Source organism: Rhamphochromis longiceps, linkage group LG17 (genome assembly GCF_057381845.1).
Source record: "Rhamphochromis longiceps isolate RC_006_pf linkage group LG17, R_longiceps_female_GT1.1, whole genome shotgun sequence".
NCBI lineage: Eukaryota > Metazoa > Chordata > Actinopteri > Cichliformes > Cichlidae > Rhamphochromis > Rhamphochromis longiceps.
The window spans coordinates 41,160,855-41,172,660 of record NC_140573.1 but is presented as its reverse complement, the minus strand read 5'-3'; the positions used below and the strand labels follow the sequence as shown (position 1 = coordinate 41,172,660).

General features: G+C 43.7%; 2 protein-coding genes across 5 annotated transcripts in view; one reads left to right on the top strand and one right to left on the bottom strand.

Moving 5' to 3' along the window:
• The first annotated feature begins 697 nt into the window (after positions 1 to 697).
• Positions 698 to 7,013, top strand: prg4b (proteoglycan 4b). Of its 4 annotated transcripts, none has more exons than XM_085386047.1 (15): positions 698 to 761; positions 868 to 947; positions 1,304 to 1,420; positions 1,572 to 1,694; positions 2,469 to 2,549; positions 2,676 to 2,735; positions 3,184 to 3,243; positions 3,328 to 3,546; positions 3,749 to 4,261; positions 4,618 to 4,704; positions 4,925 to 5,061; positions 5,148 to 5,304; positions 5,458 to 5,565; positions 6,315 to 6,443; positions 6,874 to 7,013. In XM_085386047.1, the coding sequence occupies exons 2-15, from the start codon at positions 881 to 883 to the stop codon at positions 6,975 to 6,977; spliced, it is 1,962 nt and encodes a 653-aa protein (XP_085242173.1). In that variant the 5' UTR covers positions 698 to 761; positions 868 to 880; the 3' UTR covers positions 6,978 to 7,013. The 4 variants fall into 4 exon arrangements, with proteins under 4 accessions (XP_085242173.1, XP_085242172.1, XP_085242174.1 ...); XM_085386046.1 differs by having other exon boundaries at positions 3,746 to 4,261; XM_085386048.1 differs by lacking the exon at positions 2,469 to 2,549 and having other exon boundaries at positions 3,746 to 4,261.
• tprb (translocated promoter region b, nuclear basket protein) overlaps positions 6,989 to 11,806 on the bottom strand; it is a 22,120-nt gene continuing 17,302 nt past the window's right edge. Inside the window, exons 43-50 of the mRNA XM_085386044.1 lie at positions 11,613 to 11,776; positions 11,423 to 11,514; positions 8,455 to 8,564; positions 8,275 to 8,373; positions 7,953 to 8,094; positions 7,680 to 7,801; positions 7,494 to 7,589; positions 6,989 to 7,217 (exon numbers count right to left, since the gene is read on the bottom strand). Of these exons, the coding sequence (XP_085242170.1) occupies positions 7,171 to 7,217; positions 7,494 to 7,589; positions 7,680 to 7,801; positions 7,953 to 8,094; positions 8,275 to 8,373; positions 8,455 to 8,564; positions 11,423 to 11,514; positions 11,613 to 11,776 (872 nt within the window). The 3' untranslated portion in view covers positions 6,989 to 7,170. The remainder of the gene's footprint in view (positions 7,218 to 7,493; positions 7,590 to 7,679; positions 7,802 to 7,952; positions 8,095 to 8,274; positions 8,374 to 8,454; positions 8,565 to 11,422; positions 11,515 to 11,612; positions 11,777 to 11,806) is intronic.

Genomic DNA, 11,806 nt, shown 5'->3' with positions numbered 1-11,806 from the left:
AACATGTTTTTACTGAGACGCTGCAAATGCTACAGTAATGTCCCCAACTTGAAGGTCAGGAGGCGTTAAATCAACCCTGTTTTCCTTCTCTTGCACTGTCATTGCAGCTTTTTGGCCTTCAACACCTGTAAACCTCATATTTAACAGTACAAATGGTGAATATAGGAGTTTATTTATTTTGGCAGTGACAAGAAACTCAGCTGCCAACAGGGGGAGAGAGGATTTAATATGATTTTACTCTTGATCTATAATTTAATAATTGCTAAAACAAAGATGTAGTAAATGTAAATTGTCTAAGAATAGTTTTAGTGCGTATGTGCTTTATTCTAAAATAGATGGCAGCTGTAAGGGGAAATCAGATTCACAATAAACAGATATATAGAACATATACAGAAAACAGCCAGCTGCTATTTGAGTGTCCATGTGACTTTTATTTGGAAGCTTTAAAGTCTGGGATGAAGCTAAAAGAATTTCCTACTTGTGAACAGTCGGGTTCAGACACTTTTCTTTTTTTTCTTCTTCTTTTGCTCGGAAGTGTGTAAAGTCCGACACACGTGTTTTGATGTCCTTCCAGCTGTTTGTGGCGAATCATGCTGTCTGGACCTGCAGTCTGGACTGGAGGACCCTCCCTACAGCCTGTGAGATCACTGCACATTTAATTAGACAGGATCCGCCAATTAATGGGAGGTCACACTGCAGCTCTCAGCCTTTTAAAAGCAGGCGGAGCCGAACCTTCAGCAGTGCTCCGAGGCTCCGGCGAGGTAAGCCACGTTTTTGTTCCCGTGTTGTCCCTCTTTGGCACATCAGTCAGAAACATCACTGGAAATATGATGGAGTTTGTGTGCGTGCTTTTGTGTCTACTTTCAGATTCTACAGGAGGATGTCTTCCACGCTACTTTGTGCGCTTATTTTTCTGGCTTGTGCTTTGACGTTTAGTGGCGCTCAGAGTGAGTATAACCTGGCATCCTGTAACATGGAAACATTAAACTGGTTTCCATTCTTTAATATTCTTTGGTTTCATTTGTTTTTAATGAAAGCCTTTCCTGGAATGCTTCAGGTTTTTTCTGCTTGTACTCGTTCATATTTACTCTGTTAAATAATTATTTACCTGAGGGGGAACCTATGTGTACCTTATATACATAAGGTACACATAGGTTCCCCCTGTGTCACTACAGCAGAAATCAATTTCTGGCAGGGTTGCACAGACTGTGCCCTCAAGCGGGACACATCAGGAGCGCACGTGTCGTCTCATCGCTGCACCCTCTGCCTCTGACATTTATCCTTCTTTTACTGTTACTGACAGCGAGCTGCAGAGGACGGTGCGGTGGCGAGTACTACAGGGGTTACAGATGCCAGTGCGACTATAACTGTCTGTCTTATGGCGAGTGCTGCAACGACTATGAATCTCAGTGCACCACAAGTGAGGCCTTTTCATTCTTTGGATCTGTAGCATCCAGCAGAATTGAGATTTTTGGTCACCATTGCTGAACCCTTACATATAATAACGTCTAACAACCAGCTGTGCAGTCTCACTGTGTTTGTGCGTCTATTATGATGTTTGTGCGCAACAGAAAACTCATGTAAGGGGCGCTGTGGAGAAAACTTCAAACGAGGCCGGCTGTGTAGCTGTGACTCTGACTGCATAACGTACAACCAGTGCTGTCCGGACTACAAGAACCACTGCGATGCACAAGGTTGGTCCTTTCTAGCTCATTCAACTCCTGTGTGTATGTGAGGGATTCTTAATGCATGCTAAACAGATAGATTTCATCATCATCCTTAGTTCATCTGTGGAGTCATACAGCCCTTATGTAACAGATTACATTTAGTCATCAATATAATATACCATCAGCTCATGCACGTTGTTATTATATAATTATGGCAATTTGTGACGCATATTGTGCACAAACGGGAGGAAGATACTAGGATGAATGTGTCTGTGAAGGTTCTCAGTCATCCAGGTCATCGTAGTCTAAGGAGCTTGGAAAGAAAAGCGTCTGGACTTCTTTAAGTTGCTTGAAGACGTTTCACCTCTCATCTGAGCAGCTTCTTCAGTTCTAGGGTCAAATGGTGGGGACAAAGGTAAAGATCAAAGGTCACTCTCTCGAGGATGCTAATGTTCACATTTTGGAAAGAGAAGACAGATGGTTTGACAGAAACATCTATGTCCACTGTGAACGACCATCTTTGAACAGAGGGCGGGGCTTACCACACCAAGGGGGCTCTGGGACTCTCCACCATTTGACCCTAGAACTGAAGAAGCTTCTCGGCTGAGAGGTTAAACATCCAGACGTTTTTCTTTCCAAGCTCCTTAGACCAGGATGAATGTGACATCCCCACTCTAACTCTGCCTGCATGTCCATCACCAGCATGCACAGTACGGCAGTATAACCGCAGCATGCAGCGCATGCAGTAATCTGCAACGATGCAACGTTTGACAATAATTTCTGTCTTGGTAATTGCTGCAGAACAGAACAGTGGAGAGGCCAGTGCAGCAGCAGCAAAGAAGACTAGTTCATGCAATAATGTAAATGATAACAAATCCAAAGGTATATTTTTCTTGGTAAAAGGTTCGATTCCTCCTAGATTTTCAGTCATTTGGGGTTAAAGGCAGATTTTATGGGGGCTACACCAATAATGGTGATTTTTGTTCTCGTTCGTGAACGTTCCCACAGATCAAACTTTGAAAGAGGCAACAGACCAGCTTTCTACGTTCAGTGAGGGAAACGATGAAGGTGAGTTTGCTCTTTTTGAACTTTGCTAGAGAAAGCTATCCAACATTTGGCTCTAATGACAGGAACAAATGCTCACTCAGTCACTTTGATGACTGTCGTGAACTTGATTCGGTGGATTTTAAAACGCATACGTCAGGAGGATGTTTATGGCTGTGAATTTGTCACAGTGGTTTATTTTCGGGGCTAAATCCAGGGGCATTAGCCTCACAGGCCAAATGAAACACAAGGTTGTTGTGAGTGGACTGTGTGTGGGAGGGTTGGGCTGAGTCACAAGAGAGGAAAGCGCTAAATGATGCCAGAAATGAGGACAGGACATTTTCTGGGAGTTTTCTTCAATCAAAGCTCTGAACACTTTTGCATCCAGAGTCCGGAGGAGGACATGTAGGAAAAATAAAGATGGCCGATTAAATGATTAAACTGTTTGTGTGAACCCTGCTGCTGCCAACAGATGACTCTTCAGTTCCTCCGGTCGGTCCAACATCACATCCACCAGATGATCCCACTGATGGTGAGCAAAGCTCTTTCCCAATAAAGTTACACAAGTCTTACGTCCAAGTGCGCACCTCATCTCGCTCTCGTCACATTCTCACAGATGTGTCTGGCCCGATCTTTCCCACTGAAGACTTTTCTAAAACTGAACCTGAAGATCTGGAGGCCAGTCCAGTCCCGGAGATCAGCAGTGACTATGAGCTCTCCACAGTCGACCCGCTGGGTGAGATTTCCACCGAGGCCACCCCGACTGCAGTGAGGACTCCTTCAGACAACGACGACCTCGTCAGCACCACTGCAGAGGCCCCGAGTGACAGCACGAGTATGTGAGATATCTGTTTATGGTATTTGATTCATACAGTTTTTGTGAGTTACTTTAGCAATAGATTGCAGAAAAAAACCTCAAATGTAGCAACTAAGATACAAATTGCAACTAAAATATGCAAATTGATATTTAATTATTTTATTAAATCGATTAAAAGACTTGATTTACAGTGATATGACTTTCTCTCTGCTCACAGCAGCAGCTGACCACATTTCCAGCGAGCCAACATCAACTTCAGTACCCTCAGTCGAGCCTAGTTCTTCAACCAGCTCCCCACAGCTGGACGCGCAGACACCAGCAGTGGCTATTATGGATGCTGTCTTTCCCTCTGATGAACCAGATAACTCACTGCTCACCATCACCTCTGCCTCCTCAACCATCCCAGAGGAACCCACTGCAAGCCACCCTGAGGATGTCACTGCAAGCAACCCTTCAGTTCTTCCTTCCACCAGTGCTTCCTCAGTGGGATCTGAGGAGATATCAATGGTTGAAGCTGTGACCACCCACGCTCCCTCACCCACAACTGCAGCGTGGAGTATTGCCACAGACGATCTGCAGACCTCCAAACCCACCGGGGCTCAAGAACCAGAGCCGACTCCACCTGTGGAAAAACCAGAGCCATACGAGCCAGACCCAGCTAAGCCCACTTCTAAACCTGACACGAAGCCCCTGGAAACCCGGAATATAGACGATACAGGAGATTACCAAGCAGGTAAGACTGTTTAAAAAAAATAATTTGACCAGATTCTTTATGTCACATGCAGAAAACACCTGAGGGACTCACTCTGTGATGGGCACAAGTACCAAAATTTCCGAAAATCTAATTTGTTTTACGAGTCTGGCACGATCGCAGCTACCAGTTTTATGAGCTCAGTTGTTTTTTCATTTTCCCTCACGCTGTAAATAAATCTGACATTCCTCCGAAATTGGAAGTAAAGTTCAGCCACATTTAAGAGGTGAAAACAAGCTCACAAAAACAGCAGAAAATGACAGTCAACGCCCAGAAACACAGTCTGGGATTACGTGGTGGGTGGTGTTTATTCCCACGGGTGTCTTTACTTTCCCCAGATGACAGCAACGATACAAACCTATGCAGCGGGCGGCCCGTCAGTGGAGTCACCACACTGAGGAACGGCACAATGGTGGTGTTCAGAGGTTAGTGCAGCTCCTGTGCAGGTTTAACTCTAAAAGGATCAGTCGTGTCATCCCAGTCCAACAACAGTGGATTTGCATATAAGAGAGAAACTAACGGAATGCATTGAAGACGGGGAGAACTGAGGGGAAATTATTATGAAGCATTAAACTGAGAGAATGAAATTACAATGTTACAATAGCTTATCTAAAACCCTATATAGTGATATTATCACTTTTACAGGTCACTACTTCTGGTTGCTGGATAGTAACAGGGTGCCAGGTCCACCCAGAGGCATCACCCAGGAGTGGGGCGTCCCGTCACCCATTGACACCGTGTTCACCCGCTGTAACTGCCAGGGCAAGACGTACATTTTCAAGGTAAACGGACCAATCTCAGCAGAACCACTGAGCGAACAGCGTTACCCTTTATCTGCCCAGAGTTTAACACTGCATGGTGTTCACAGGGAAGTCAGTACTGGAGATTTGAAAACGACGCTTTGGACCCCGGCTACCCCAAAGTCATTACAACGTGGTTCGACGGGCTGCGGGGCCACATCACGGCCGCCCTGTCGGTGCCCCAGTACAAGAGGAGGGCAGAGTCAGTCTACTTCTTCAAGAGAGGTAAAAATTAGGGGGGCGGAGCTTATTAAACTACCAGAAAAGATAGATTTTGCTGTTCATTGCTTCAGAAAGAGAATTGTAATAAACAATGTGTACAATGTTTGTTTTGAACACATAAAAAGGTTTTAAGATGTTTACTTTCTTTTCCTCTAGGTGGAATGGTTCAGAAGTATTCATACCAGGCTGGTGTCAGGCCAACATGTGGCAAGAAAGTCCAGTATGACGTTTACACAGTCCGCAACCGAGTAGTTCGACAAGCAGGTAACCAATCAGTTTATTTCGATCATGTAAACAATATACAAAGTTCATTTAGCAAAGAAAAGAAGAGACACAGCTACACAACATAAAGCCAAAACATTTCACCGTTACCTGTTCTGATTCAGTTACAAGAAGAGCAGGAAGTAATCCCGCCCCTTCGCCACGAGTTATCGGTCAGCATTCAATCAGCTTCCTTACTGATAATCTGCAGTAATAATAACGACATTTCTGATATAATATTTACACCACATTATATCATTGTGTTTTTGTGGTTCAACAACTTTGCCTCCACTTTTAAAAAGTTAATGTAGAATCCAACAAGTATGAATCCAATTTCCATTCACTGAATTTGAACATTTTCCCTTTCTCTATAACTCATAAAGAACAACTTAATACCTCTCTTTATGTTTGTGCACACTAACTTTTACAATAGTTGTGCGTGAACTTCGTGAAGCGAACCCCAGACAATCCTCACTATTGTTAAGCGTGTTTACAGACGTATGACTGGCTCCATGCTTAGACTTTGGCTTAAACGTGTACACGAGCTGCAGCGCACACACTGCACCGAAAAAGCGAGTCATAGCTGGTGGAGAGGAGCAAATAACTGCAAAATGGAAACAAACACCCATCGTACGGTTTATGGGATGAACAAGGGTTAAGAGTTTGTTCACAAAACAAAAACACTGCACTGGACAACGCCAGTACGGTTTGGCTTCATGGCACAACTTTAAACCGGATCGTTTCATTTCCAGCCCCCGTTTTAGGACCGGTCATCAACATTCGGACTTCCTGGAGAGGCTTCCCGCCCGCCGTCACAGCCGCCGTGTCTGTTCCCACAACCGCCGAACCAGAGGGCTACAGATACTTTGTCTTCTCAGGACGTAAGTCACACACACCGCACTGTTTACAGAGCTGGAATAAAAGCATGCGGTTTGGCAGTGTTTAAAGCAGCAGTGGTGTTTACGCACGCCTTTGTTGCTCAACTTCAGAAGCACAGAATGTCCTTCACGTGTCCGTCATGTCGTTAACAAGGACCACGTGTGTGTGTGTGTTAGGGTGTTCACCTGCAGCTCAGATTTATTGCAGTTCCCACAGTCAAGATTTCCATTTCAATGGTGATGCGTAAGAAAACAGGCGGGTGTCCGTGGACTAGCTGCAAACTGTAGCAGCGACCGTGTTGATAAACAGCTCTGTGCCGCGTTCATGCCAGTCTACCTGAATATAGAGCGGCACGAAGGAAAATATTGTTTTGTAAGTATCAGCTATTAATGTAATCGTCTAATGAACTTTCTGTTTATTCTGCTTCTGCAGCAAAATCCTACAACGTGAGGTTGGATGGTGAACGTCCCGTCATCGCTCCTCCTGCGGCCGGCTCATCACCGCAGTCCAACAACTTCATCAGATGTTCACAGTAAAACAACAAAAATGTTTTCGCTTTGTAAGTTTATTATAATCATCATAAAACACATCAGGATGGACCCAATAACAAGAAAGTATCTAATCGCATTAACAAAATGAAACTAAATCAAAGCCAAACACGCTTCATAACAACAGATCAGTCTGAGCTTTCCTGAAGGGAACTACGGGCTCTTCACTTTGATTTTTCCTTCATCGGGCGAATCTTCTCCCCTGTTTCCATGACGGAAAAGCTTGACCTGTGGAGATGGAAGCATGTTTTTAGACGGGTTTGCTGCACTGATGTAAAAAATTAATAAAAAATAAAAATATGGTGACAGTAAAATGTGTTCTGAATAACCACAATGAATGTACCGTGTTTCCTGTCGTGCTTTTCATTAATAAAAGCCTGAATGAAATGTCTGAAGTCCTTTATGAGTGGCCATTTAAAGCAGTAATAAAATCATTGCTCAGTCTTGTGCCCATTATAACGTTCGTGTTACATCACTGTTACCACGAGCTTTCAAACGCGTTACCTCCTCTCTTCATGCGGCCGCCGCGGCTGTCCGGCCATCGTTGGAGCTGTCTGCTGGGCCCGGGCCGGGACTGTTTTGGTGGAGCGCTGCTTGTATCTAAAAAAAACAAAAACAAACATAACCTACTGAATATGCAACAAAGACAAAACAGATGGGGAACGGCACAGTCACGAGGCTGCAGTGCACCTGCAGAGCTGGAGGAAGGCTCCTGGCTGGTGGAGGGGAGGCTGCTCTTGTCGGACGCTTGGCTCGACTCCTCCATATCGCCCTGAGACACCACGGGGTCCATCGACACTTCAGCACCGGGCCTGAATCAAGCAAAATGCACCTCGGATTATGTAAACTGTGACCTTCGTAACTTCTCTCATTTTGGTGAAGTTATTGAAACCGAGTGGAACGAAAGGTTTCAAAGAGGCAGAAGTTCGAGGAGTGACAAGCTGCTGAGAGGGCGAGGCTCACCGATCAGTGTCTGGCTCCAGGAAGACGTCGTCTCTCTCCTCCCCTGCACCGGCAGCTCCTGGTGTTGATGTGCTCACCATGGGAACAGACTGAGAGGCGTGCTCTGTTGTGTCGGACTGAGCCACTTCTGAGAAAACAGTTACTGGAAGATAGAAAGATGAAAACAAATTTCAACTTTCCAGTAACTTGTAGTGCTCCCAAACCCAAATTTCATCACACTTATCCTAGAAAAGATAGTTTTGAGGAAGCTCGGGAAAAGGCAGTGCGACATGCTTTAACGGACACATCCCTTCACATCAGACTGACAGAGACAGACAAATACCTGGAGCCCCAACTTGTAGCGGAGTGGTGGGAACGCTGCGTCCACCAGACTCCTCCTCGTGAGTGGCTAAAAACAAGGGACTGTCATACATCCCAAGACCTGAAGAGAAGAATTAGTTTGCAGTTAAAGAGACTGTGGTGCGTACTGATGGTTCTTTGGGGTTAACATTTGGTAGATTACCTCCTTGTGATGCGAGCTGACCCAGATCAGAGTGTGAGGAAGAGCTGGTCTGCGGCATGTCCTCTGAAGGGCCAAACCTGAAGCGTGGCACGCCAGCTACCTGTGGCGAGCTGAGAAACAAAAGAAGCACGAACGTGAATTAGGCGACTGTGGAGCGACCAAAACGGACCAGTTAAGATTTCATTTTAGAAGCAAATGATCAAGTTTGAATGAATAAAGGCTGGTTTATACGAACTCAAGTCTCAGTTTGAGGAGATGCAGTCAGACAGCTCTACATGACTGCATGTTTGTGGCCTATACACGTGCTGTACTACAGTAATGTATGCTACAGGATAATGTAGCACACAACACAGTAGTTCTTTGCAGATTTTCCTCCCATTAAAACATTAACACACACACACACACACACAGTCAAAAGTCTGGACACACCTTCCCATTTAGTCATTTTTCTGTATTTTTACTTCTTTCCACACTGTAGATACAAACTCAAGAATCACATATATTAAGTAAGATCTATGGAATCTAAATTTGTTGCCAAGTAGCCGTTCTTTGCTTTGTTGACAGCGCTGCAAACCCTTCTCTCAATGAGCTGAGTAAAGAGAGGCCACAGTCCATCATTACTGAAGGTCAGTCAGTTTGAAATTGCGAAAACTCCCCAAGTGCAGTCGCAGAAACCATCAAGCGCTACGAGGAAACTGGCTCACATGAGGACCGGCCCAGAAAAGGAAGAACAAGACGAATTTATCCGAGCATCGGATCACAAGTTAACAACACCTCAGATTAGAGCCCAGATAAATGCTCCAGGAGCTGGAAAACCACGACCTTATGAAGCTCATCGAGAGAACACCAAGTGTGCAAAGCAGTAATCACAGCAAAGGGCGGCTATTTCAAAGAATCTAAATTTTAAAACATGTTTTGAGTTATTTCACAATTTTTTGTTGGCTACATGATTCCACGTGTGTTCCTTCATAGTTTTGATGCCTTCAGAGAGAATCTATGATGTAAATAGTCATGAAAATAGAGAAAAAACATTAAATGAGAAGGTGTGTCTGTGTGACTGATAGTGTATAAAACAATGTGTTTCTGTCTGATGAGATCTGGTCAAGTTATATGTACAATTTTTCCAACCAACATTCATCAGTCCATTAAATCACGATAGGTGATATATTCACGCAGGTGACTTTTATGAGGGGAGGAGCAACGTAGTCATGCACAGACTGATTTGTGTGCTTAGAAAACTTTGTTTGTTTCAGTATTAATATAATATAATAATAATATAATACAGCTACTTTTTGTATTATTTATTCACTTATTTGAAATGCACCAAACTGCACAAAAGACTTAAAGTTGGGGATTTTTTTTTTTTTTTTTTTAATTTCTGTTCGCCTGAAGAAACTTTTTGATTTTTAACTTGTTTAATTTGGTATTTGTTGTTTGGTTGAGTGCGTAAGACAGATAAACGCAGTTATAATGGAAAAAAGCCAGTTTTTCTTCTGTGTTTTCTTTAATTTAAATTACATGTTTTGTTTTTTCTGAACATAGACCACTGCCCTTCTTTCCTTCTGTTATGAGTTTGAGTAAGTGAATCGCTGCACACTATTACCGTTTTTTGTTGACTGCTCCCCTTAGCTTCAACCAACCTTATTAGCAAACTTACTCAAGGACAAATAAATAAATAAATAAATAAATAAATAAATAAATAAATCGCTCTTGTAAAAACGACCGGTGAACGGCTCAGCTTATCGTTGATTAGGGCTGTGCGATATGACCAAAATCTCATATCCCGATATCAGACATTTATCGTCACAACGACATATAATCAAACATTTTACATTTTCTGTAAATTTTGTGAATCTCAGGCAGCTCAACTTGCGTGAAGTGTTTTCAGCTGCGCGTCGTGTAGCTGGAGTCGAGTGTTACATAAGTTTAAACAGCTGCAGTTTTCTTTGTGAGCATTTATTGCACGGCTGCGGGCAAAAGCCTGTTCTAAGGTTTATTTTTTAGCACCCGACAGCTCTTTTTAGCTTCTCATCCGTAAACACTCTGCATCATATTTCACGTAATTCAGTTTATTTTGAAAGATCTCCGCAGGATCTTCAGCTTTATTGTGAAAGGTTTATGTTAAAAATAATCAAATGGACGGCGGAGGCACGCGATGGTGTTACCGTCGTTGTTGCCAACGACAACGCATAAAACAGTCGCTTGTCCGTCCGTAGTGTGGTTATGTTACATATCAGAGAACTTTCAGAAATTCTACAGTGACATCAAAACGATGAAAAATTATTGACGGAAAAAGTTTATTTTGCGACACCACGAAACAAACAACAGCGTAAAATGAAACGATAGACGTTTTCACATCGTCATCTGATATATATCGTTATATCCAACAGCCCTATCGTCGATGGGTGATAAATTCGTCCAACCTTAAGACCAAGGTTAATTTTTAGTCTGCAAGTCCAACAGTTCGTTTAGCACAAAAACAAAGTGTTGTTTGTTCACATGGAGAAGAATTTCCCCTTTCAACACGACCGAGGATACATTTAAAAACAACAAACAGAAAACTGAAGTTTTGAATGAGCCAGCCGGAGCCACGTCACTGGTGTGAGCTGAAGACGGAGGTGCAGAGATGTCCTCATAATCTGAGTGCTTTGCAACAAAGAGTGGGGAAACTACACTACGATGTATCACGCCAGCTGCTACCCAAGAAAACTGAACAAATCAAAAGGTGCATCAACAGAGTACTAGTGTAATGCTGTGCACTTATACAACCAGCCTAATTTACATTTGCAAAATATTTATTTTTCCACTGACAAGATTTATTTTTCAGTGGAATTACACAAACTACAGGTCACAATGAAACCAGGAGAAGTTTCGACATGATTCACTGTTTGTATAAACGTGTAGTTCCTTAAAACCTTTAAAAGGTTTTCTGTGTTCCAACTTGCGGCCCGATGTGTGCGACACTTACTGGATGGCCTGATCGAAACCATCAGAGCGGTGAGGCACCACCAGAGTGGGAGTGCTGGGAACCATCCTGTCATCCTCATCGAAAAAGTGCTGCTGCAGATTGAAAGAGGGAAGAAAAGGGGGTCAAGGTTTCACACAGAGGTTCGTAGGAGTATCATGATGTAAATTCTCAGCCTTTCGATGTGACTCACAGCGCTGCCCGGCACACCGGGAGCAAGTCTGCCCACTGACTGGCGGCGCACTGGGATACGCTGTGAAGGCAGCTGATGCACTGGTCTCCGTGGCGACTGGGGCATGCGTGTACCAGAACTTGTGGGTTGCTCTGCAGAGAAAGCCTCCATTGTGCCACTCTCAACTAAAACAGAATTCAAAGGTTCAAATGAAC

What these genes read in the sequence shown, in the direction of transcription:
- prg4b (XM_085386046.1), top strand. Translation starts at nt 881, where the DNA reads ATGTCTTCCACGCTACTTTGTGCGCTTATTTTTCTGGCTTGTGCTTTG. An exon ending in AAATGATAACAAATCCAAAG is followed by an intron (nt 2,550 to 2,675) that starts GTATATTTTTCT and finishes ACGTTCCCACAG; the next exon opens with ATCAAACTTTGAAAGAGGCA. An exon ending in ACCAGATGATCCCACTGATG is followed by an intron (nt 3,244 to 3,327) that starts GTGAGCAAAGCT and finishes ACATTCTCACAG; the next exon opens with ATGTGTCTGGCCCGATCTTT.